At 45.9% G+C, this 27,773-nt stretch overlaps 1 protein-coding gene across 1 annotated transcript; it reads left to right on the top strand.

The window, feature by feature from the left end:
* Nucleotides 1-417: 417 nt before the first annotated feature.
* LOC116985288 (stathmin domain-containing protein 1-like) lies at nt 418-26,186 on the top strand. The gene is made up of 5 exons (XM_033039973.1): nt 418-636; nt 5,887-6,049; nt 22,032-22,189; nt 23,719-23,859; nt 25,809-26,186. Exons 1-5 carry the CDS (start codon nt 418-420, stop codon nt 26,127-26,129), a joined length of 1,002 nt encoding a protein of 333 aa, XP_032895864.1. The 3' UTR covers nt 26,130-26,186.
* The last annotated feature ends 1,587 nt before the right edge of the window (nt 26,187-27,773 follow it).

Raw genomic sequence — 27,773 nt, 5'->3', positions numbered from 1 at the left:
AAACTAAATTAAAAAATGAAATAGATAACACAACAAACAAGCAATAAAAAAGTTCAATAAATAAAATAACTAATATAGTGCAAAACAAACCAAAGACCGAAATCCCTAGTGTAACTCAGGCAGTTCGTAGTTTGGAGTTTAGTTGGAGTTCATTGGTTCAGCAGCTTGAAGGTTGTTAAAAAGCTGTTCCAATTCCACAGGTTTACCACTAAAGAGAGTCCTACTCATATGAGGCTGTGACCTGTGGCCCTGGACTTCTCCCGCGAGTGGGGAAACACCATTCCCCAGAGTTGCTGCCTGACCCCTGCAGAGTGACTCCAGCACTTTTGTGTGCAGCAGGTCTAAACCTTGGCCAAACTGACGTGTGGTATTGTAGCAACGCGCTATGGTAACGGTGGAGTCCGGGGCAACCGCACAATGGGTGGGCGGGTCGGGTCGGGACGAGGGCGGGGGGGACTGGGGTCTGGTGACTGGGGGCCGGGACTGGGACCGGGGACCGGGGACGGTGCGGGGGGTGTAACGATAGCTCGCCGGGGAGGGCAGGAGAGCGGCGTTGCAATGGGCTGCGGCATCTCCAGAGAGGTATCCATTCAACCGCAGGACGGCGCAGACGACAACCTGGAAAGAAAACGAAAGGTAACCGGTGGCCGGACCAACCCTGCAAATAAAAAAAAAAGTTAAAACCCCCCGGCCTCTTTAATGGCTGAGAAACAATGACCATATTCCCAGGACTTCGCCTGTGTTTTTGGCTGTGGAGGCCAAGTCAATGGATACTTTTAACGCGGACATTGCTAGATTCATGTATCTCTGATGTAGATGTATCTGCATCTAGCTCTGTGGATCTGTATAAGTGCATGAATTAGTATTAAATTCCTATGAAGTTTGGAAGATTGGAGAAGAGAGGTCCCGATAATGCATGTGAGATGATGCCGTTTGGTGTTACTTAATGTGTAGGAAGGTAACTGGTTTACATCGAAGAATGATTCCCAGGAATGAGTGGGTTAGCATATGATGAGCGTGTGACAGCACTGGGACTCTACTCGCTGGAGTTTAGAAGGTTGAGGGGGGACCTCATTGAAACTTACAGAATAGTGAAAGGCACAGATAGAGTGGATGTGGAGAGGATGTTTCCACTGGTGGGAGAGTCTAGGACCAGAGCTCACAGCCTCAGAATTAAAGGGCGTCCTTTTAGAAAGGAGGTGAGGAGCAACTTCTTTAGTCTGAGAGGGTAGTTAATCCGCGGAACTCAGTGCCACAGAGGGCTGTGGAGGGCAAGTTGATGGATAATTTTAAGGCATAGATAGACAAATTCTTGATTAGTTCGGGTGTCAAGGGTTATGGGGAGAAGGCAGAAAAATGGGATTAGGAGGCAGAGATCAGCCATGATTGAATGGCGGTGTAGAATCGATGGGCCGAATGGCCTAATTCTATTCCTATAGCTTGTGAACGTGTGAAGTAACTCAATGGGACAGACAGCATCTCTGAAGAAAGGAACAGAGATGCTGCCTGACCCACTGTTACTCCAGATTTCTGTGTCTATCTTAAAGTGTGTGGGTATTTGTATTGTACATGTATTTGAATCTTTGTAGATCTGTGTATGTCTTAATGTTGATTTCCTACTGATTTCCTATGAAGATTGTAGATGAAAGATTCAGAGATCATTCACTATGCTATGATGATTGTGAGTGTTGCTGTGGATTTAGTTTGGTGTTACTTATGTTACAGTGAGGTATGCACAAAGTACTAAAACTATACACACGGACAAGAACTGATCACTGCACAACAAGACACAGAGTGCTGGAGTAACTCGGCAGGACAGGCAGCTTCTCTGGAGAACATGGATAGGTGACATTTCAGGTCATAAGGTCATTAGGTCATGAGGAATAGGAGTAGAATTAGGCCATTCAGCCCATCAAGCCATTCAATCATGGCTGATCTATCTCTCCCTCCTAACCCCATTCTCCTGCCTGATCCCCATAACCTCTGACACCTGTACCAATCAAGAATCTATCTATCTCCGCCTTAAAAACATCCACTGACTTGGCCTCCACAGCCTTCTGTGGCAAATAATTCCACAGATTCACCACCCTCTGACTAAAGAAATTACTCCTCATCTCCTTCCTAAACGCATTCTGAGTCGTCCAGTCCCAGACTCACCCACTATGGAAACATCCTCTCCACATCCACTCTATCTATGCCTTTCACTATTCTGTATATTTCAATGAGGTCCCACTCAACCTTCTAAACTCCAGCGAGTACAGGCCCAGTGCCGACAAACGCTCATCATAGGTTAACCCACTCATTCCTGGGATCATTCTTGTAAACCTCCTCTGGACCCTCTCCAGCCAGCACATCCTTCCTCAGATATGGTGCCCAAAATTGCTCACAATATTCCAAATGTGACCTTACCAGCGCCTTATAGAGTCTCAGCATTACATCCCTGTTTTTGTATACAAGCCCTCTTGAAGTAAATGCTAGCATTGAGTTTGCTTTCTTTACTACCGATTCGACTTGCAGATTAACTTTTGGGGAATCCTGCACCAGCACTCCCAAGTCCCTTTGCACCTCCGATTTCTGGATTCTTACCCCATTTAGAAAATAGTCTACGGCTTTATTCCTACTACCAAAACGCATGACTCCACACTTTGCTACACTATATTCCATCTGCGCACTCTCCCAACCTGTCCAAGTCCTTCTGCAGAGTCCCTGCTTTCTCTACACTACCTGCCCTTCCATCTACTTTCGTATCATCTGCAAACTTTAACACAAAGCCTTCAATCCCCTCGTCCAAATCATTAATATACAACGTGAAGAGTCGCCGCCCTTGTGGAACTCCACTAGTCACTGGCAGCCAACCAGGATAGGCCCCCTTTATTGCCACTCTTTGTCTTCTGCCATCCAGCCAACCTGCTATCCATGCTAGTAGTATCTGCCCTTTGATACCGTGGGCTCTCATCTTCCTTAGCAGCCTCACGTGTGGCACCTTATCAAAGGTTTTCTGAAAATCTAAGTCTGGGGTTCCCAACCTTTTTCATCCCGTTTACCCCTGGCAACTTTAACAGCACATCACAATGTTATTTCACTTATTTATGAACAACTAATGATGAACACCGGTATACCAGAACCAAACACAGTCAGTCAATGAGAGAAAATATGTACAATTCCAGAATCAACTAATTTAACCCCTTGGTAAGTGAAATTTAACCCCTGGGGGTAAATTTACCCAGGTTGGGAACTCTTGATCTAAGTAAACAACATCTGCTGACTCTCCTTTGTCTGTCCTGCTATTTATTTCTTCAAAGAATTCCAACAAAATTGTCACGCATGACCTCCCCTTCATAAAGCCATGCTGACTTTGGCCTGTTTGATCGTGAACTTCTAAGTAATCCATAACATCATCCTTTATAATGGACTCGAAAGGGTCAAGACCCTTCTTCAAGACTTATCCAACCTAATGTCACCCAGCGGGACAGGCAGTATCTTTGTAGAGAAGGAATGGGTGACGTTTCGGGTCAAGACCCTTCTTCAGACTAGGGTGTGTGAGATATCTTGGACATAGGTCTGCAGAGATCGGACCAGGGGTGGATAGGATGGAGTCGAGGTATGTGGAAATCATTTCAGTGGGACAGGTCGCAGGCAGAAACAATGGGTCTGCCAGGGCAGTTGTGTTTATGGATTTTGGGGAGAAGGTAAAACTGGGTTGTGCGGGGCTGGGGAATGATAAGGTTGGAGGCTGTAGAAGGCAGACAGCCGGAAGTGATAAAATCAGAAATGTTACCCATTCCTTCTCTCCAGAGATGCTGCTGCCTGTCCCACTGAGTTACTCCAGTATCTATCTTCAGTTTAAGCCAGCATCCGCAGTTCCTTCCTACACCAATGTCACCTATTCATGTTCTCCAGAGATGCTGCATGACTGAGATCCAACTGAGTTACTCCAGCACTTTGTGTCCTTTTGTAACCAACACCTCCAGCCCCTTGTTGCTACAACTGATCAGGGGTGATCAAAATTGTGAGAGTTATAGATATAGAGAGTTATAGATTGGGTATTTTGCCCAGAGTTTGGGAATTGAGAATCAGAGGACATAGGCTTCAGGTGAGGTGGGAGGTAACCTTTTTACACAAAGGGTGGTAGCTCTCTGGAACAAGCTGCTGGAGGAGGTAGTTGAGACAGGTTTAATGTTTAAGACTGTGCAACATTTAAGAATCATTCAGATAGGTACATTGATTGGACAGGTTTTGGGGGATATGGGCCAAACAAAGGCACAGAATCAAAAGTTGACTGAAGGCAGAAGAATGGGGTTGGGAGGGAGATATAGATCGGCCATAATTGAATGGTGGGGATGACTTGACGGGGCCGAATGGCCTAATTCTGCTCCTATCACTTACGAACATAAACATGATGAGAATGTCGACAGTTCCAAATCGGTCTCTGGACCCAGTGTCTGAAGAAGGGACTCGACCCGAAACGTCACCCATACCTTCTCTCCAGAGATGCTGCCTGTCCCGCTGAGTTACTTCAGCTTTTTGTGTCTATCTTTGGTCTATACATGGGTTGGCCGTTGTGCTTATGGAAGTACAAATTATTTACAAAAAAAACCCCCAATCTCCTTTGCTAAAACCCGTGATCACCAAATGAGTTCATATTTCCTCCCTCAAATAAGCTACATGCACTCAATAAAGGAACGTTAATCATCACATGAAATAATTTATCAGGTGATTCATGTCAAATAATCAAGTACCACAGAAATGTATGGGCGTCACGGTGGCGCAGCTGGAAGAGCCGCTGCCTCACAGCGCCTGAGACCCGGGTTCGATCCTGACCTCGGGTGCTGTCCGCGTGGAGTTTGCACGTTCTCCCTGTGACCTCGTGGGTTTCCTGTGGGTGCTCGGGTTTCCTCCCACATCTCTGAGAAGAATGGGTTCGTCGGCTAATTAAACCTCTGAAAGCCATAATTAAACGCCCCCCAAATTTCTCCCCTCTCTTTCCTCCCCCCTCTTCCCCCTCTATTTTCTCCACCCCCTCCCCCACATTCTTGCCTCCCAGTGCCCCTTCCCTCCTCTTGCCCCTTCCCTCCTCTGTGCCCCACCTGGTCTATCACATATCTCCTCCCACCGCCCCTGCCTCCTGCTACTTTCCTCCCTCTGGCTTCACAATCCACAACTCATCAAAACCATCTCATGCCTTGTGCTCTTTTCTCTGGCCTTTGTTCCAACCACCTGCTTATCAAACACCACACTGCCTATGTCGACCTATTGCCTGTCCCCCCCCCCCCCCCCCACGTTCAGTCTGAAAAAGGGTCTCGACCTGAAACGTCACCCATCCATTGAGTTAGAGCTCTCGGGGCTAGTGGAATCAAGGGATATGGGGAGAAGGCAGGCACGGGTTATTAATTGGGGACGATCAGCCATGATCACTATGAATGGCGGTGCTGGCTCGAAGGGCTGAATGGCCTCCTCCTGCACCTGTTTTCTATGTTTTTATAACACAGCATCTCTGGAGAAAATCAATGGGCGACATTTTGGGTTGAGACCCTTCTTCCGACTGAAGGAGGGTCTCTTTGCCTTTCTTCAGTCTGAAGAAGGGTCCCATCCTGAAATGTCGCCCGTCCGTTTCCCCCAGGGATGCCGCCTGTCCCGCACGATGCAAGCCCTTGGAATTCCATGCTCGACCGAGTCTCAGGAACGGAGAACTGGGAATAGACACAAAAAGCTGGAGTAACTCAGTGGGACAGGCAGCATCTCTGGAGAGAAGGAATGGGTGACGTTTCGGGTGGCGAACCTTCGTCACAGGTATTGGCAATTCAAATTAGAATAGTTTAGTGTGCAATAAAATGCTTCGAGAACAAATGCATGAATTGAAACAAAATCTTTTATTTTCCCTTTTAGATTAAGAACAATAGGAGAAGCAGCAAATTGAATGTAGCTGATGATTTTCATAGATCCAGAATATCAGAGGAGGAGTTAATAACGTTACCCGGAGCAGTGCAGCAGTCCTTGCCACCTTTAAGAAAAACAAATGGGACAGTGCTGCGAAATGGATTTAATGATGGTAGGGAGTGATCCCATTAATATAATGACTGGAAGGTGTTGTAGTCATAGAGTGATAGACAATAGACAAAAGACAATAGGTGCAGGAGTAGGCCATTTGGCCCTTCATGCCAGCACCGCCATTCAATATGATCATGGCTGTTCATCCCCAATCAGTACCCCGTTCCTGCCTTCTCCCCATATCCCCTGACTCCGCTATCTTTATGAGCCCTATCTTACTCTCTCTTGAAAGTATCCAGAGAACCGGCCTCCACCGCCCTCCACCACCAGGCAGAGAATTCCACAGACTCACAACTCTCTGTGTGAAGAAGTGTTTCCTCGTCTACGTTCTAAATGGTTTACTCCTCATTCTATGGCCCCTGGTTCTGGACTCCCCCAACATCGGGAACATGTTTCCTGCTTCTAGCATGTTCAAACCCTTAATAATCTTATATGTGTCAATAAGATCCCCTCTCATCCTTCTAAACTCAAGAGTATACAAGCCCAGCCGCTCCATTCTCTCAGCATATGACAGTCCCGCCATCCCGGGAATTAACCTTGCACTCCCTCAATAGCAATAATGTCCTTCCTCAAATTAGGGGACCAAAACTGCTCACAATACTCCTGGTGTGGTCTCACTCAGGCCATATACAACTGCAGAAGGACCTCTTTGCTCCTATATTCAACTCCTCTTGTTATAAAGGCCAACATGCCATTCGCTTTCTTCACTGCCTGCTGTACCTTCTTCACACAGAGAGTTGCATTCACGTTTTTGCTACCAAAGTGGATAAGCTTACATTTATCCACAATAAACTGCATCTGCCATGCATTTGCCCACTCACCCAACCTGTCCATGTCACCCTGCATTCTCATAGCATCCTCCTCACATAGAAACATAGAAACATAGAAAACTAGACTAAGTGGGACCCGTTGGGTCCCAGCATCACACAGGAGGGCTGGTCATCCAACGCAATATTCCACCTCTCCAACAATTCTAATATTGGTGGCCAGTTGGGGGGGGGGGGGGGCTTTCTGGAGCACTAGTTTGGGTGTTGTGGGCTGAAGGGACTGGTTTTTAGAGGGCTAGTATGCAAATTGTGCGCCAAATGGATTCTTGGGCTGGCGTCTCAGTCAATCAAGCCTGTTGTGCTGGCAACTCACTCACTCACGGCTGGTGGGCTGGTAGTTGACTCATGGCTAATCCTTGAAATTCTATTTCAAGCAGGGTATAAGGCCACCAAATTCACGTGCAGTTTCTTACCACTTCTAGCAGGGTGCAAAGCCACTAAATTCAAGTGCAGTTTCATACCATTTCAAGTAGGGTGCAAAGCCACTAAAGACAGCGAGTTGTGACCTCTCCCTCCTCCATCTTGCAGAGACTGAGCCACACCCACATTTCCGGGTTTTATAACCCCTTCCCCCCCCCACCGGAAAAGGTGTGGCTTTCATGGAGTGATTGACAGGAGAGAGAGATTCTCAACATTTAAAAAAAAAACTAATAACACTTTTATTTTTCATTGATGGGAAGAATTCTCTGCACCTGCTCAGCGGAGGGGGACTGAGTAAGATGGCCAAAAATCACAGCTGTAAGTGGTAGCATTTTATCTAAAATCAATATACAGTGCAAACAGGAAGTAAGTGCATTTACAGTAGTGCCTTTTAACTTCAAGCCAAAGCACCCAAGCCACCATTTGCAGTAAATAGTGCATTTCAACTTCATGCCACCATTTGCAGTAAGTGGTGCCTTTCAACTTCAAGCCAATGCACCCACGCTACCATTTGCAGTAAGTAATGCCTTTTAACTTCAAGCCAAAGCACCCAAGCCAACATTTGCAGTAAGTGGTGTCTTTCAACTTCAAACCACACCCAAGCCATCATTTGCAGTAAGTAGTGTCTTTCAACTACATGCCACCATTTGCAGTAAGTGGTGTCTTTCAACTTCAAAGCTCCCAAGCTACCATTTGCAGTAATAGTGCCTTTCAACTTCAAGCCAAAGCAACCAAGCCACCATTTGTAGTAATAGTGCCTTTCAACTTCATACCAAAGCTCCCAAGCCACCATTTGCAGTAAGTAGTGCCTTTCAACTTCATGCCACCATTTGCAGTAAGTAGTGCCTTTCAACTTCATGCCACCATTTGCAGTAAGTGATGTCTTTCAACTTCAAACCACACCCAAGCCATCATTTGCAGTAAGTAGTGCATTTCAGCTTCAAGCCAAAGCAACCAATCCACCATTTGCAGTAAGTAGTGCCTTTCAACCTCATTCCACCATTTGCAGTAAGTAGTGCCTTTCAACTTCAAGCCAATGCACCCACGCCCCCATTCGCAGTAATAGTGCCTTTCAACTTCAAGCCAAAGCTCCCAAGCCTCCATTTGCAGTAAGTAGTGCCTTTCAACTTCATGCCACCATTTGCAGTAAGTGGTGTCTTTCAACTTCAAGCCACACCCAAGCCACCATTTGCAGTAAGTAGTGCCTTTCAACTTCAAAGCTCCCAAGCCACCATTTGCAGTAAGTGGTGTCTTTCAACTTCAAGCCACACCCAAGCCATCATTTGCAGTAAGTAGTGCCTTTCAACTTCAAAGCTCCCAAGCCACCATTTGCAGTAAGTAGTGTCTTTCAACTTCATGCCACCATTTGCAGTAAATGGTGTCCTTCAACTTCAAAGCTCCCAAGCCACCATTTGCAGTAATAGTGCCTTTCAACTTCAAACCAAAGCTCCCAAGCCACCATTTGCAGTAAGTAGTGCCTTTCAACTACAAGCCAATGCACCCACGCCCCCTATTTGCAGTAAGTAGTGCCTTTCAACTTCAAGCCACACCCAAGCCACCATTTGCAGTAAGTAGTGCCTTTCAACTTCAAGCCACACCCAAGCCACCATTTGCAGTAAGTAGTGCCTTTCAACTTCATGCCACCATTTGCAGTAAGTAGTGCCTTTCAACTTCAAGCCACAATTTGCAGTAAGTAGTGCCTTTCAACTTCAAGCCAATGCACCCACGCCCCCCATTTGCAGTAAGTAGTGCCTTTCAACTACATGCCACCATTTGCAGTAAGTAGTGCCTTTCAACTTCAAGCCAATGCACCCACGCCCCCCATTTGCAGTAAGTAGTGCCTTTCAACTACATGCCACCATTTGCAGTAAGTAGTGCCTTTCAACTTCAAGCCACAATTTGCAGTAAGTAGTGCCTTTCAACTTCAAGCCAATGCACCCACGCCCCCCATTTGCAGTAAGTAGTGCCTTTCAACTTCATGCCACCATTTGCAGTAAGTAGTGCCTTTCAACTTCATGCCACCATTTGCAGTAAGTAGTGCCTTTCAACTTCAAGCCAATGCACCCACGCCCCCCATTTGCAGTAAGTAGTGTCTTTCAACTTCAAGCCACACCCAAGGCACCATTTGCAGTAAGTAGTGCCTTACAACTTCAAGCCAAAGCAACCAAGCCACCATTTGCAGTAAGTAGTGCCTTTCAACTTCAAGCCAAAGCAACCAAGCCACCATTTGCAGTAATAGTGCCTTTCAACTTCAAGCCAAAGCTCCCAAGCCACCATTTGCAGTAAGTAGTGCCTTTCAACTTCAAGCCAAAGCAACCAATCCACCATTTGCAGTAAGTGGTCCCTTTCAACTTCGTGCCACTATTTGCAGTAAGTGGTGTCTTTCAAGTTCAAGCCACACCCAAGCCACACCCAAGCCACCATTTGCAGTAAGTAGTGCCTTTCAACTTCAAGCCAAAGCAACCAAGCCACCATTTGCAGTAAGTAGTGCCTTTCAACTTCAAGCCAAAGCAACCAAACCACCATTTGCAGTAATAGTGCCTTTCAACTTCAAGCCAATGCACCCAAGGGGAGGGGGTGGGGCTTTCTGGAGCGCTAGTATGAACCATTTTAGAACCAATAGACATTTTGTTTGCAAGCTTTAGAACCAATAGACATTTTTTTGCAAGCTTTAGAACGAATAGACATTTTTTTGCAAGCTTTAGAACCAATAGACATTTTTTGCAAGCTTTAGAACCAATAGAGACACTTTTTGCAACTTTGGAACCAATGGACATTTTTTCCAAGCTTTAGAACCAATAGAAACACTTTTTGCAAGTTTTAGAACCAATAGACATTTTTTGCAAGCTTTAGAACCAATAGACATTTTTTTTGCAAGCTTTAGAACCAATAGACATTTTTTTGCAAGTTTTAGAACCAATAGACATTTATTTGCAAGCTTTAGAACCAATAGACATGTTTTTGCAAGCTTTAGAACCAATAGACATTTTTTTGCCTGCTTTAGAACCAATAGACATATTTTTGCCAGCTTTAGAACCTATAGAGACATATTTCTGCCAGCTTTAGAACCTATAGACATATTTTTGCAAGCTTTAGAACCAATAGACATATTTTTGCAAGCTTTAGAACCAATAGACATATTTTTGCCAGCTTAGAACCAATAGAGACATATTATTGCAAACTTAGGACCAATAGACATATTTTTGCAAGCTTTAGAACCAATAGAGACACTTTTTGCAAGATTTAGAACCAATAGAGACACTTTTTGCTAGCTTTAGAACCAATGGACATTTTTTGCAAGCTTTAAAACCAATAGACATTTTTTTGCAAGCTTTAGAACCAATAGACATTTTTTTGCAAGCTTTAGACCCAATAGACATTTTTTGCAAGCTTTAGAACCAATAGAGACACATTTTGCAAGCTTTAGAACCAATAGTGACATTTTTTGCATGCTTTAGAACTGTTCAGTGTTATTCACAGCTCAGAGAAACGTTACCCTCTGCCTTCCTCCATCTTGAAGAGACTGTGTGGCACACCACTTCCTGGTTTTATAGTCCCTCCCCCTGCCGCCAGCGGGGGCAGCAGAGAGAATGGGGAAATTTGTAAAAACATTAATATCTCTGTCATTTTTAATCAACGGGAAAAATCCTCGGCACACATGTGGCGGAGGGGGGCTCTAAGCAAGGTGGCCAAAAATGACGGCCGTGGGTGGCGGCGTTCTCTCGGAAATCGCAGCACAGATGGCCAAAACCGGTCAAGAACAGACTTTTTGTAATATAGATAGGTGCAGGAGTAGGCCATTCGGCCCTTCGAGCCTGCACCGCCATTTGATATGATCATGGCTGATCATCCAACTCAGTATCCCATCCCTGCCTTCTCTCCATACCCCCTGATCCCTTTAGCCACAAGGGCCACATCTAACTCACAGTTCACACTGCCACCCAGCTTTGTGTCATCTGCAAATTTGCTAATCTTACTTTGAATCCCTTCATCTAAATTGTTGATGTATTTTGTAAATAACTGCGGTCCCAGCACCGAGCCTTGCAGTACCTCACTAGTCACCAATTTAAAAAGGGACCCGTTTATCCCTACTCTTTGTTTCCTGTTTGCCAACCAATTTTCTATCCATGTCAGCACTCTACCCCCAATACCATGTGCCCTCATTTTGCCCACTAATCTCCTATGTGGGACTTTATAAAATGCTTTCTGAAAGTCCAGGTACACTACATCCACTGGCTCTCCCTTGTCCATTTTCCTAGTTACATCCTCAGAAAATTCCAGAAGATTAGTCAAGCATGATTTCCCCTTCATAAATCCACGCTGACTCGGACCAATCCTGTTACTGCTATCCAAATGTGCGGCTATCTCATCTTTTAGAATTGACTCCAGCATCTTCCCCAACACCGATGTCAGGCTAACTGGTATATAATTCCCTGTTTTCTCTCTCCCGCCTTTCTTAAAATCCACAGGAACTGATCCTGAATCTACAGAACATTGGAAAATTATCACCAATGTATCCATGATTTCTAGAGCCACCTCCTTAAGTACCCTGGGATTCAGACCATCAGGCCTTCAGTCCCATCAGTCTCCCCAACACCATTTCCTGCCTAATGTGGATTTCCTTCAGTTCCTCCATCACCCCAGATCCTCTGGCCACTACTATATCAGGAAGATTGTTTGTGTCCTCCTTAGTGAAGACGGATCCAACGTACCTGTTCAACTCATCTGCCATTTCCTTGTTCCCCATAATACATTCACCTTTGTCAGTCTTCAAGGGTCTAACTTTGGTCTTAACTATTTTTTTTCCCTCTTCACATACATAAAGAAGCATTTACTATCCTCCTTTATATTCTTGGCTAGCTTACCTTCGTACCTCATCTTTTCTCCCCGTATTGCCTTTTTAGTTATCTTCTGTTGCTCTTTAAACATTATCCAATCCTCTTGCTTCCTGCTCATCTTTGCTACGTTGTACTTCTTCTCTTTTATTTTTATACTGTCCCTGACGTCCCTTGTCAGCCACGGTCACCCCTTACTCCCCTTGGAATCTTTCTTCCTCTTTGGAATGAACTGATCCTGCACCTTCTGTATTGTTCCCAGAAACTGCCATTGTTGTTCCACTGTCATCCCTGCTAGGGTATCCTTCCAGTCAACTATGGCCAGCTCCTCCCTCATGGCTCCATAGTCCCCTTTATTCAACTAACACTGACACCTCCGATTTACCCTTCTCCCTCTCCAATTGTAGATTAAACTTGACCATATTATGGTCACTACCTCCTAATGGCTCCTTAACCTCAAGTTCCTTTATCAAATCTGGTTCATTACATAACACTACAGTGTGGAAACAGGCCCTTCGGCCCAACTTGCCCACACCGGCCAACATGTCCCAGCTACACTAGTCCCACCTGCCTGCGCTTGGTCCATATCCCTCCAAACGTGTCCTGTCCATGTACCTGTCTAACTGTTTCTTAAATGTTGGGATAGTCCCAGCCTCAACTACCTCACCTGGCAGCTTGTTCCATACACCCACCACCCTTTGTGTGAAAAAGTTACCCCTCGGATTCCTATTAAATCTTTTCCCCTTCACCTTGAACCTATGTCCTCTGGTCCTCAATTCCCCCACACTAGGCAAGAGATTCTGTGCATCTACCTGATCTTATACACCTCTATAAGATCACCCCTCATCCTCCTGCGCTCCATGGAATAGAGACCCTGCCTACTCAACCTCTTCCTATAGCTCACACCCTCTCGTCCTGGCAACATCCTCGTAAATCTTCTCTGAACCCTTTCAAACTTATACTTCTGAAATACACACCAATGGTTTATAAATAGTCAAGAGTCACGAGTGTTTAATTGTTATGTCCCAGCAATAGAACAGTGAAATTCTGACTGTTAGTTTAGTTTAGAGATACAGCGCGTAAACAAGCCCGTTCAGCCCACCGAGTCTGCGCTGACCAGTGATCCCCCCACACTAACGCTATCCTACCGGGACTAGAGGGTGTGAGCTACAGGGAGACGTGGAGTAGACTGGGTCTCTATTCCTTGGGAATTGGCAAGGATAGACTGGCAAATTATACTTGACAGTGGAGATGTAAAGGCGAAGATTTAAAGACCGTGTGGATGAACTCCAGAAATTGTTCATCCCTGTCTGGCGAAAAAATCAAACTGGGAAGGCGGTTCAACCGTGGCTGACGAGGGAAGTCAAGGATAGTGTTAAATCCAAGGAAGAGGCATATAAATTGGCCAGAAGAAGCGGCAAACCAGAGGACTGGGAGAAATTTAGAACTCAACGGGGGAGGACCAAGGGGTTAATTAAGAGGGGGAATAAAGAGCATGAAAGAAAGCCTGCGAGGAATATAAAAACTGACTGTACAAGTTTCTTTAGGTATGTAAAAAGGAAAAGATTAGTGAAGACAAATGTAGGTTCCATGCAGTCAGAGACAGGTGAATTTATAATGGGAAACAAGGAAATGGCAGAACAGTTAAACGAGTACTTTGGTTCTGTCTTCACTAAGGAAGACACAAACAATCTCCCGGAAATACTAGGGTGACCAAGGATCTAGTGGGAGGGAGGAACTGAAGGGAATCCACATTAGTCAGAAAATTGTGTTAGGTAAACTGTTGGGACTGAAGTCAGATAAATCCCCAGGGCCTGATGGTCTGCATCTCAGAGTACCAAACGAGGTGGCCCTCGAAATCGTGAATGCATTAGCGATCATTTTCCAATGTTCACTCGACTCTGGATCAGTTCCTGTGGACTGGAGGGTAGCCAATTTACTCCACTTTAAGAAAGGAGGGAGAGTGAAAACAGGGAATTATGGACAAGTTAGTCTTACATCGGCAGTGGGGAAGATGCTTGAGTCGATTATTAAAGATGTTACAGCGACGCATTTGGAAAGCGGTGACAATCGGTCAAAGTCAGCATGGATTTATGAAGGGGATATCATGCTTCACTAATCTTTTGGAATGTTTTGAGGATGTAAGTAGAATGGATAAGGGAGAGCCAGTGGACATGGTGCATCTAGACTTTCAAAAAGCCTTTGACAAGGTCCTACACAAGAGATTAGTGTGCAAAATTAGAGCACTTGCTTTGGGGGTAGGATATTAACATGGATAGAGAACTGGTTGGCAGACAGGAAGCAAAGAGTAGGAATTAATGGGTCCTTTTCAGAATGACAGGCAGTGACTAGTCGGGTACCGCAAGGCTCAGTGTTGGGACCGCAGTTGTTTGCAATATATATTAACGATTTAGATGAGGGAATTAAATGTAACATCTTTAAGTTTGTGGATAACACAAAGCTAGGTGGCAGTGCGAGCGGCGAGTAGAATGTGATGAGGCTGCAGGGTGACTTGGATAAATTGGGTGCGTGGATGCAGTATAATGTGAGGTTATCCACTTTGGTGGCAAGAACAGGAAGGCAGATTATTATCTGAATGGTGTCAGATTAGGGGAAGGGGAGGTGCAACGAGATCTGTGTATGCTTGTACATCAGTCACTGAAAGTAAGCATGCAATAGTGAAGTAAGCTAGTGGCATGCTGGCCTTCATTGCGAGAGGATTTGAGTTCAAGTCAAGTCAAGTCAGTTTATTGTCATGTGTCTTTGATAGGACAATGAAATTCTTGCTTTACAAGTTTAGGAGCAAGGAGTACCTACTGCAGTTGTACAGGGCCATGGTGAGACCGCACCTGGAATATTGTGTGCAATTTTGGTCACCTAATTTGAAGGAGTGCAGCGTAGGTTCACCAGGTTAATTCCCAGGATGGCGGGACTGACATATGATGAAATCAACATAGGTTGACTGGGCTAGGATTCGCTGGAATTTAGAAGGATGAGAGGAGATCTTATAGAAACATATAAAATTCCTAGAGGATTGGACAGGGTAGAAGCAGGAAAAATGTTTGCGATGTTCGGGGAGTCCAGAACCAGGGGACACAGTTTAAGAATAAGGGGTAGGCCATTTAGGACTAAGATGGGGAAAAACCTTTTCACCCAGAGAGTCGTGAATCTGTGAAATTCTCTGCCACAGAAGGCAGTGGAGGCCAATTCACTGGATATTTTCAAGAGTGAGATTAGCTCTTAGAGCAAAGGGAATCAAGGGATATGAGGAAAAAGCTGGAACAGGGTACTGATTTTGGATGATCAGCCATGATCATATTTTAGTTTAGAGATACAGTGTGGAAACAGGCCCTTCGGCCCACCGGGTAAACGCCGACCAGCGATCCCCGCACATTAACACAATCCTACACCCACTAGGGACAATTTTGTTTTAACATTTACCAAGCCAATTAACCTACATACCTGTACTTCTTTGGAGTGTGGGGTGAATCCAAAGATCTCGGAGAAAACCCACCCAGATCACGGGGAGAACGTAGAGAACGTACAGACAGCTCCCATAGTCGGGATCGAATCCGGGTCTCCGGCGCTGCATTCGCTGTAAGGCAGCAACTATACCGCTGCGCCACCATGACTGCCTATTGAATGGCGGTGCTGGCTTGAAGGGACGAATGTATGCCTGTACCTATTTTCTATGTTTCTATTGTTCTATGTTTCCATCCCGGAGGAAACCCACGCAGGTCACGGGGAGAACGTATGTACTCTGTACAGACAGCACCCGTAGTCAGGGTGGAACCTGGGTCTCTGGCGCTGTGAGGCAGCAACTCTACCGCTGCGCCATCATGACGTGCTGCAGCTGAACGGACCCATTAACGCAATAACACACGAATAAATATGTAGTAACCAAAAATTCAATAAATTAGCAGTAATCCTAGGTGGACATGATAGTGCAAAACCAAAGTCTAAAAATGCAGAAGATCATCAAAGGGCATAAAATGCTGGAGTGACTCAGCGGGTCAGGTATCATCTCTGGAGAACATGGATAAGTGACGATAGCGTTAGTGTAGATAGATAGATCCTTTATTGTCATTCAGACCTTTCGGTCTGAACGAAATTATGTTGCCTGCAGTCATACACAGAATCAATAATAACAAAACATACAATAAACACAAATTAAACATCCACCACAGTGAGTTCACCAAGCACATCCTCACTGTGATGGAGGCAAAGTCTTAGTCTCCGTCTCTTCCCTCCTTGTTCTCCCTCTGCGCTGAGGCGATCGATCCAGGCCGAAGATGCCGCTCTCCAGTCCAGCGGACCTCCGTGGTGATGTCGCCGCCGCCGAAAGCCGGAACGCCGTCTCCGCTCCGAGACGGCCCGCCACAGCATCAGCACCGGGCTGCCGCCCCAGTGTGCGGGGGTAATCACTGGTCAGCGTGGACTCGGCGGGCTGAAGGGCCTGTTTCCACGCTGTATCTCTAAACTAAACTAAAAAAAAAAAAAAATGGTTCCTCCATGGAAGATCATAATTGCTGAGGTAGTGGTTAATAGCTGATAGATAATTTTCCTTGCCTTGTGAAGTGCTCATATCACCCGATCAACACACCCCTGCATTCCCTCCCTCCCCCCCTCTCCCCCACCCTAGTCATCCTACTAGTTCCACTGTTCGCATCTTTGTGTCCCTTCGTTAACACCTATTCCCCAGCCAACAATGGGCCATTGTGGGCTCCACCCTTCCTTGGTCATCTGTTGTCGACCCTGTTTTGGTCTGGCCTTTACCTACCTCCAGTTCCCTCCCCTTTACTTTCAGTGTGAATGAAGGGTCCCGACCCGAAACGTCACCCGTCCTTTTTCTCCAGAGATGCTTCAGAACGCCATCGCCTCAGAATAAAAGGGCGCACCTTTAAAAAGGTGATGAGGAGGAATTTCTTTAGTCAGAGGGTGGTGAATCTGTACAAACTCCATACAGACAGCATCCATAGTCAGGATCTAACCTGGGTCTCCGTTGCTGTAAGGCAGCAACTCTACCGCTGGGCCACCGTGCCACCCACCTGCCTTCATATATTAACCCTTTGAGCCACGGTGCCATTCAGTTGTATCTGCGCTTTACCCACTCCAAGCCCAATATTTCCTGAGTCGGAAGAAGGGCCCGACCTGACACGTCACCTATCCATGACCTCCAGGGATGCTGCCTGACCTGCTGAGTTACTCCAGTACTTTGTGTCTCTCCATGGTAAATCGGCCACTGAAATATGCTGAAAGAATGGGTTGACTGGACTTATATTCACTGGAATTTAGAAGGATGAGAGGATATTTTCTAGAAACATATAAAATTCTTAAGGGATTGGACAGGCTAGATGTAGGAAAAATGTTGGGGGAGTCCAGAACCAGAGGTCACAGTTTAGGACTGAGATGAGGAAATACTTTTTCACCCAGAGAGTTGTGAATCTGTGGAATTCTCTGCCACATAAGGTAGTGGAGACCAATTCACTGGATGTATTCACGAGAAAGTTAGATTTAGTTCTTCGGGCTAACAGAATCAAGGGATATGGGGAGAAAGCAGGAACAGGGTACTGATTCTGGATGATCTGCCATGATCATATTGAATGGCGGTGCTGGCTCGAAGGGTCGAATGGCCTACTCCTGCACCTATTTTCTATGTTTCCATTTTTCTATGAGAAGTGGTGTCCAAAACACAGCACCGTATTCCAGAAGGTTCCTGGCCACAACTCCGTACAAGTGGAACGTAATCTTAATTTGAGGTTCAGCCCACTGCAGATGTTAATTTACTCGTGCATTAAGTTATAAAGAATAAAGAACAATGAGTGAAAGATATGCAAAAAAAGTAACGATTATATAGGACACAGGCCATTGCTAGCTGGTTTGTTGGGTGAAAACAAGAAGCTGGTGCGACTTGGGTGGGGGAGGGATAGAGAGAGGGAATGCCTGAAAGTTAGAGAAATCAATATTCATACCACTGGGCTGTAAGCTGCCCAAGGGATATATGAGATGATGTTCACATGGAAGGTAGATAGGACTTCGAAATACATTTTTTTTTTGCACCGTGGTGTAAAGTTGGGAAAAGGGGAAGAACAATGGGATCTGAGGATCTCTGGTTATCAGTCAATGAAAGTAAGCATGCAGGTACAGCAGGCAGTGAAGAAAGTGAATGGCATGTTGGCCTTTATAACAAGAGGAGTTGATTATAGGAGCAAAGAGGTCCTTCTGCGGTTGTACACGGGCCTAGTGAGACCACACCTGGAGTATTGTGTGCAGTTTTGGTCTCAAATTTGAGGAAGGAATTCTTGCTATTGAGAGAGTGCAACGTAGGTTCACAAGTTTAATTCCCGGGATGGCAGGACTGACAGGTCATATGCTGAGAGAATGGAGCGAGTGGGCTGATATACTCTGGAATTTAGAAGGATGAGAGGGTATCTTATTGAATCATATAAGATTACTAGATTAAGTGGGACCCGTTGGGTCCCAGCATCACACAGGAGGGCTGGTCATCCAACGCAATATTCCACCTCTCCACCAATTCTAATATTGGTGGCCAGTTGGGGGGGGGGGGGGGCTTTCTGGAGCGCTAGTATGGGTGTTGTGGGCTGAAGGGACTGGTTTCCAGAGGGCTAGTATGCAAATTGTGCGCCAAATGGATTCTTGGGCTGGCGTCTCAGTCAATCAAGCCTGTTGTGCTGGCAACTCACTCACTCACGGCTGGTGGGCTGGTAGTTGACTCACGGCTAATCCTTGAAATTCTATTTCAAGCAGGGTATAAGGCCACCAAATTCAAGTGCAGTTTCATACCATTTGAAGTAGGGTGCAAAGCCACTAAAGACAGCGAGTCGTGACCTCTCCCTCCTCCATCTTGCAGAGACTGAGCCACACCCACATTTCCGGGTTTTATAACCCCTCCCCCCCACCGGAAAAGGTGTGGCTTTCATGGAGTGATTGACAGGAGAGAGATTCTCAACATTTAAAAAAAAACTAATAACACTTTTATTTTTCATTGATGGGAAGAATTCTCTGCACCTGCTCAGCGGAGGGGGGCTGAGTAAGATGGCCAAAAATCACAGCCGTAAGTGGTAGCGTTTTATCTAAAATCAATATACAGTGCAAACAGGAAGTAAGTGCATTTACAGTAGTGCCTTTTAACTTCAAGCCAAAGCACCAAAGCCACCATTTGCAGTAAGTAGTGCATTTCAACCTCATGCCACCATTTGCAGTAAGTAATGCCTTTTAACTTCAAGCCAAAGCACCCAAGCCACCATTTGCAGTAAGTGGTGTCTTTCAACTTCAAACCACACCCAAGCCACACCCAAGCATCATTTGCAGTAAGTAATGCCTTTTAACTTCAAGCCAATGCACCCACGTCCCCATTCGCAGTAATAGTGCCTTTCAACTTCAAGCCACCATTTGCAGTAAGTGGTGTCTTTCAACTTCAAGCCACACCAAAGCCATCATTTGCAGTAAGTAGTGCCTTTCAACTTCAAAGCTCCCAAGCCACCATTTGCAGTAAGTAGTGTCTTTCAACTTCATGCCACCATTTGCAGTAAGTGGTGTCTTTCAACTTCAAAGCTCCCAAGCCACCATTTGCAGTAATAGTGCCTTTCAACTTCAAGCCAAAGCAACCAAGCCACCATTTGCAGTAATAGTGCCTTTCAACTTCAAGCCAATGCACCCACGCTCCCCATTTGCAGTAAGTAGTGCCTTTGAACTTCAAGCCACACCCAAGCCACCATTTGCAGTAAGTAGTGCCTTTCAACTTCAAGCCACAATTTGCAGTAAGTAGTGCCTTTCAACTTCAAGCCAATGCACCCATGCCCCCCATTTGCAGTAAGTAGTGCCTTTCAACTTCATGCCACCATTTGCAGTAAGTAGTGCCTTTCAACTTCATGCCACCATTTGCAGTAAGTAGTGCCTTTCAACTTCAAGCCAATGCACCCACGCTCCCCATTTGCAGTAAGTAGTGCCTTTCAACTTCAAGCCACACCCAAGCCATCATTTGCAGTAAGTGGTGTCTTTCAACTTCAAACCACACCCAAGCCACCATTTGCAGTAAGTAGTGCATTTCAACTTCAAGCCAAAGCAACCAAGCCACCATTTGCAGTAAGTAGTGCCTTTCAACTTCAAGCCAAAGCAACCAAGCCACCATTTGTAGTAATAGTGCCTTTCAACTTCAAGCCAAAGCTCCCAAGCCACCATTTGCAGTAAGTAGTGCCTTTCAACTTCAAGCCAAAGGAACCAATCCACCATTTGCAGTAAGTAGTGCCTTTCAACTTCATGCCACCATTTGCAGTAAGTGGTGTCTTTCAACTTCAAGCCACACCCAAGCCACCATTTGCAGTAAGTAGTGCCTTTCAACTTCAAGCCAAAGCAACCAAGCCACCATTTGCAGTAAGTAGTGCCTTTCAACTTCAAGCCAAAGCAACCAAACCACCATTTGCAGTAATAGTGCCTTTCAACTTCAAGCCAATGCACCCAAGGGGAGAGGGGAGGGGGGTGGGGAGGGCTTTCAGGAGCGCTAGTATGAACCATTTTAGAGCCAATAGAAATTTTGTTTGCAAGCTTTAGAACCAATAGACATTTTTTGCAAGCTTTAGAACCAATAGTCATTTATTTTGCAAGCTTTAGAACCAATAGTCATTTTTTTTGCAAGCTTTAGAACAAATAGTCATTTTTTGCAAGCTTTAGAACCAATAGACTTTTTTTGCAAGCTTTAGAACCAATAGACAGTTTTTTGCAAGCTTTAGACCCAATAGACATTTTATGCAAGATTTAGTACCAATAGAGACACATTTTGCAAGCTTTAGAACCAATAGTGACACTTTTTGCATGCTTTAGAACCACTAAGGGCACTTACATTTGAGTAGACATGTGTTCAGTGTTATTCACAGCTCAGAGAAACGTGACCCTCTGCCTTCCTCCATCTTGAAGAGACTGTGTGGCACACCACTTCCTGGTTTTATAGTCCCTCCCCCTGCCGCCAGCGGGGGCAGCAGAGAGAATGGGGAATTTTGTAAAAACATTAATATCTCTGTCATTTTTAATCAACGGGAAAAATCCTCGGCACACATGTGGCGGAGGGGGGCTCTGAGCAAGGTGGCCAAAAATGACGGCCGTAGGTGGCGGCGTTCTCTCGGAAATCGCAGCACAGATGGCCAAAACCGGTCAAGAACAGACTTTTAGTAATATATAGATTAAGGGTTGGGACACGCTAGCGGCAGGAAACATGTTCCCGATGTTGGGGGAGTCCAGAACCAGGGGCCACAGTTTAAGAATAAGGAGCAAGCCATTTAAAACGGAAATGAGGAAACACACTTTCACACAGAGAGTTGTGAGTCTGTGGAATTCTCTGCCTCAGAGGGCGGTGGAGGCCGTTTAAATCTTCAACCGCCGGCCTGCGGCCTACACCATCTTGAACCCGCGATCTCCGGTGGGGAGGCACCGATTCAGGACTTATCTGGACTTACCTTGTCTACACATCTGGACGCCCGCAGCGACGGCTGCGGAGGGTTGAGGTCCCAACCACGGGGGAAAATGGAGGAGGACTGACCAAATTTTGTGCCTTCCACCACAGTGATGAATGCTGTGGTGAATGTTTGTGTTAAATTTTTTATTGTGTGTTGTGTGTTCTTTATCATTGTACCGCTGCTGGCAAATTAATTTCACTTGCACTTTATGTGCAATGTGACGAATAAAACCGTATTGTATTGTATTGTATTGATTGGGGATGATCCTGCACCTATTGCACCTATTGTCTACCGTGTAGCTGGTAGAGCTGCAGCCTCACGGCGCCAGACACCCGTGCTTGAATCTGAGCTCTAGTGTTTGTCGGGCCCATCTGAAATAAGTTGAGCGGTGATTGATCTTGTTTCCCCCGACACTGTGATTCTTTCCCCAGATTTAGCACTTACCGCGAGCAGCTTACTGAAGAAGAATGGGCCAATAAATGAAATCAGGGAGAGACCGAGATCTGCCGAGATTCTGCAAGAACTTCTCGTTCAAGGGATCCTAAATCAGTCTCACAATGAGGACTGGCACGAGGTCCAGACTATACTGGTACGTTATTTCCATCTGCTGTATGTGGAACCAAAATTTTTTTTAATTGATTTCTATGTAGTCATTAACCAGGTGTTAACAGAGACAGGTACAGTGAAAAGCTTTTTGTCGCGTGCTATCCAGTCAGCGGAAAGACTGTTCATGATTGCAATCGAACCGTCCACAGTGTACAGATGCAGGATAAAGGGAATAAGGTGTCGTGCAAAGTAAAGTCCTATTAAAGATGAGGAGGGATTTCTTTAGTCAGAGGGTGGTGAATCTGCGGAATTCAATGCCACAGATTAGAAACATAGTTGCAGCAGTAGGCCATTCGGCCCATTGAGCGAATTATTTAATATGATCTTCTTGCGTATGGCGTGTACAGCCTTAAGTTGTAGGACAACTTGTCCTATTTGATCTTATTTGATTGTGCACGCCAGGTTGATTGCATTCATCAAAACAGGGCGGACCACGTGAAGGTTGCAATCTCCCACCCCATTCAATATGATCAAGGCTGACAATCTAAAATCAGTACCCCATTCCTGCTTTTTCCCCATATCCCTCCATTCCTTTAGCCCTAAGAGCGAAATTTAACTGGTTTAGTTCTGTTTATTATTGTCAGGTGTACCGAGGTACAGTGAGAAAAGCTTTTGTTGTGGCTGTGTAGGTCAAGTCAATGGATATATTTAAGGCAGGGATTGATAGATTCTTGATTAGTTCAGGTGTCAGGGATTATGGGGAGAAAGCAGGAGAATGGGGTTGAAAGGGAAAGATAAATCAGCCATGATTGAATGGCGGAGTAGACTTGATGGGCCGAATGGCCCAATTCTGCTCCTATCTCTTAAGGGCCTGTCCTACTTAAGCTATTTTTTAGGGGACTACAGGCGACTAGGCTGTCGCCACATGGTCGCCGGGGTGTATGGCCCAAGGAGTCGTAGCATCTTTCTTGTCACCGCTGGGTTTTCAACATGTGGGTTTGGCGCCAATGAGCGTAGCTTGACTTCTCCTGATGTAGGTGCTGTCGTAGGTTGTCGCTAACCGGTGAATTCCATTGGCGACTACCTACGTCAGCCTACATCAACCGGCGACAGGTACCGGCGACTGAATTGTCTTCAGTTGTCGCCGACAGGGTCGTAGTTTGTCGCGGGTGGGCGTAGGTTGACTTCGGTTGTCGTAGGTTGTCACCTGTGTGTGGTCGTAGGTGGACGTCCTAATGGGTCGCCGGTTGTCGGTAGCTTGCCATACCTTGACGTCGACTAGGTGGTAGGTAGTTGTAGACAATGTCGTAGACATTGTCTTGGGGGGGGGGGGGTCCAGTCGCCGGTGGGACAGGCTCTTTATGAACATTAAAGATTTTAAAGATAGTCTGAGGGTCTCCAATGAGCGTCCTTGCCCTGTACTGATGTAAGTTCTGATTATGAACTGCTGGATGATTTCAACATTTTACTCGTACTTTACTCAATTGATTTTCTCAGCACATTGATTTCTCTTGAATATTTTGGTCGTTTGAAATTCCTTGCCAGTGACCATTTTGTTTATGATTGAGTTAGTTTGATGTGAAGTCCACTGAAGGCGTCCTGAAGAAGTTACCATCCCGACTCGATAAGTTAAGGATCGAGACAACAAAGCAGGACAACGTAACGATAGAGGAAATAGAAAATAAAATGATGACAACCGACGACAGAAGGAAGGTGAAGTAACATCCCTGATATGTGAAAGTGTTTAAGAAGGAACTGCAGATGCTGGAAAAATCGAAGGTGTAGACAAAATTGCCGGAGAAACTCAGCGGGTGAGGCAGCATCTACGGAGTGAAGGAATAGGCAACGATTCGGGTCGAGACCCTTCTGCAGACCCGAAACGTCGCCCATCCCAGATGCGAGCGTAGTCATTTTTCACAACAGCTTGGCCAGAGGCACGGTTGGTAGAGCTGCTGCCTCACAGCGCCAGAGAGCCGGGTTCGATCCCGATCCTGGCGACTGTCCACGTGGAGATTTCACACGTTCTCCCCGTGACCACCTGGATTTCCTCCGGGCGCTCCGGTTTAAAAATGTCACAAGTTCTAGGAGGAGAGTAACGCCATTCTGCACATCTAGTCTGCCCCACCATTCAATCATGGCTGGTCTATCTTTCCCACTCAACCCCATTCTCCTGCCTTCTCCCCATAACCCCCGACACCTGTAGTAAACACAAATCTGTCAATCTCTGCCTTAAAAATAATCGATGACAGATGTCTGTGGCAAAGAATTCCACAGGTTCACCGCCCTCTGACTAACGATATTCCTCTTTATTTTCTTTCTAATGGCACATGCTTTTATTCAGTAGCTATGATCTCTGGTCCTAGACTCTCCCACTAGTGGAAACATTCTCTCCACATCCACATCCACTCTATCCAGGTCTTTCACTATTCCCTAATTTTCAATGAGGTCTCCCGTTATCCTTCTAAACTGGCCCAGTGCCATCAAGACTCTGAAGAAAAGGTCCCAACCTGAAACGTCACCTCTACATGTTCTCCAGGGTTGCTGCCCCACCCACTGGGTTACTCCAGCACTTTGTGCCTTTCCTTGGTAAACTAGCATCTGCAGTTCCCTGATTCTACACTCTGACTTTAAATGAATAATGAAATGGCATTTTGCACTCTGCATGCAAAAACAAAAACAAAATAATGCGGTTTAAATTGTGGGATTTTATAAAGAGTTAATTGTTACTGCTGGACACTTCCTCTGCTGGGAATATTACTGTGAAGATGTGGGAGCGTATTTATCATGGTTTGTCCAGGAATTTGCCGGGAATTCACACACAAGTTATGCATTACAGGTCTGCCACTGGAATTCCTTCCCATGAAATTTGGCTGGGAAATCAAAATATTTATTTTTATTGTGCTTTGGAAGGCATGAGCTGAAGGAGTTCAAGTGGAATTGGAAATTATATTGAAAGGCATTGCCACTTCAGTTCAGAAGGTCATAAGTGATAGGAACAGAATGAGGCCATTCAACCCATCAAGGCTACTCTGCTATTCAATCATGGCTGATCTATCTTTCCCTCCTAACCCCATTCTCCTGCCTTCTGTCCATACCCCCTTACACCCGTATTAATCAAGAATGTATCTAAAGCGGCCTTAAAAATATCCATTGACGGCCTCCACTCAAAGAATTTGACAAATTCATCAGCCTCTGACGAAATAAATTTCCCCTCATCTCCTTCCTAAAGGAAAGTCCTTTAATTCTGAGGCTATGACCACTGGTCCTAGACTCTCCCACTAGTGGAAACATCCTCTCCACATCCACTCTATCCAGGCCTTTCACTATTCGGTTTCAATGAGGTCCCCACCCCCCCCCTCATCCTTCTAAACTCCAGCGAGTACAGGCCCAGTGCCGTCAATAGCTCATCATATGTTAACCCAACTCAATCCTGGGATCATTCTCGTAAACCCCCTCTGGACCCTCTCCAGCGCCAGCACATCCTCGCTCGGATTTGGTGCCCAGACTTGCTGACAGTGCTCCAAATGCGGCCTGACCAGGGCCTTGTAGAGCCTCAGCATTACATCCCTGGTTTTTTTTGTTGTATTCCAGCCCCTCTAGAAGTAAATGCTAGCTTTGCGTATGCCTTAATAAATAAAACAAAAAAGCAATGTTTGTTTTAGATGAAAGAAGTCAAGTTAAAGGAAAGACTGAATAAGTTTAATTCTTCAGTGTTGACGATGGATGGCCAATCGACTGAAATGCCGCCAGTTCCCGAATACGCGACCTTGGAGGAAATTGTTGAGAAGATAGCCATCCAGCAGAAGGAATTCCAGCAAGAATTGCAGGAGGGGCCGAAGGGAAAAGACAGGAATGACCAGCTGGATGGTAGAGCGGAACCTAACCAGCAAGAGAGCAAGGCTAATTGTGAAGATTTGGAATTGGACGATCGCTATTATTTGACGGCACCACCGGCTGAAGAAATAACTGTGAACAAAAGCTGAACGCACTTCACAAATCCTGTATCAATTGCCAAGTGACTTGCTTGTTAGTGTCTGCAGAGGGTGGGGGGGGGGGGGGGGGGGGGGGGGGCGGGGGGAGGGAGAGGGGTGGAAGTTTCTGTTATTTTTTTTTTCTTTTTGACATCACGTTGCATTGTCATGATCTACAGATTGCCAAAGTCTACAAAAGTCATTGTGAGAGAAAAATATTCGGAGTCAATAAAAGTTGTCCATGATGATTTTGAATTTTATGCTAAATATGTTTGGCTTTTACAAAGGCGGTGAACCTGCCCAAAGAGTCACAAAATATGCAGAAGCGATAGAAGTATCCTGACACGAGAATGATCCTAGGAATGATTCGGTTAACGTACGATGAGCTTTAAAGGCCTGTACTCACTGGAGTTTAGAAGGATGAAGGGTGGGTGGGGGGGGGGGGGGACCTCATTTAAAACAAACAGAACAATGAAAGGCCTGGATAGAGTGGATGTGGAGAGGATGTTTCCATTGGTGGGTGAGTCTCGGACCAGAGGTCACAGCTTCAGAATAAAAGGGCGTTACTTTAGGAAGGAGATGAGAAGGAATTTGTTTCGTCAGGGGGTGGTGAATATGTGTAATTAATTATCACAGACGGCTGTGGAGGCCAAGTCAATGGATATTTTTAAGGCGGAGATTGATTAGTGCGGGTGTCAGGGGTTATGGAGAGAAGGCAGGAGAATGGGGTTGAGAGGGAAAGATAGATCAGCCATAATTGAATAGCAGAGTAGATTTGATGGGCCGAATGGTCTCATTCTGCTCCTAGAACGCTTGAACACTGTGCCGCCTGGTGCTAACAGCTATAAATCCCAAAGTGCTGGAATAACTCAGCGGGTCAGGCAACATCTCTGGAGAACATGGTAAAGACGTGTCTCAGGACCAGGCGCCTTCTTCAGATCTGAAACGCCACCTATCCATGTTCTCCATGGAGATGCTGCCTGACCCGCTGAATCACTGTCACTGACTCTCAATCAGGAGATCCATTCGGCCTCGTCGAGAGTGCAAGTGTAATTGGCGAAACGATCGGCGAGTCTACGCTTGCTCTCGCCAACGTACAGAAGGCCCGCACCAGGTACAGTAGATGAGGTTAGAGGTGGTGCAGGTGAGCCTCTGTCTCACCTGGAAGGACTGTTGAGGGGGGGGTCCCAGGTTGGAGAAGAGGGAGGAGGTACAGGGTCAGGTGTTGCATCACCTGCAGTTCCATGGGAAGGTACCGGGCAGGACGGTGGTTTGGCTGGGAAGGGCCAAGTGAACCAAGGAGTTGTGGTGGGAGCGGTCTCCGGGGAAAGGTGGGAAGGAGTGGGGATGGGAAGATGCGAGTGGTGGTGGGATCACGTTGGCGGATGATTTGTTGGAGATGAAGGCTGGCGGAGATCGACAGAATTTTGATTGGTACGGGTGTCAGAGGTGTCGGGCGAAGGCAGGAGAATGGGGATAGGGAGAGATAGATCAGCCATGGTTCAATGCCGGAGTAGACTCGATGGGCTGAATTGCCTAATTCTGCTCCTGGAACCTATGAGCTTATGGCCAGGGGTAAAACTAGACACTAGACAATAGGTGCAGGAGTAGGCCATTCGGCCCTTCGAGCCCGCACCTCCATTCAATGTGATCATG

Source organism: Amblyraja radiata, chromosome 2 (genome assembly GCF_010909765.2).
Source record: "Amblyraja radiata isolate CabotCenter1 chromosome 2, sAmbRad1.1.pri, whole genome shotgun sequence".
NCBI classification, from domain to species: Eukaryota; Metazoa; Chordata; class Chondrichthyes; order Rajiformes; family Rajidae; genus Amblyraja; species Amblyraja radiata.
The sequence above is the reverse complement of the archived record's forward strand: the minus strand, read 5'-3'. Positions and strand labels throughout refer to the sequence as shown.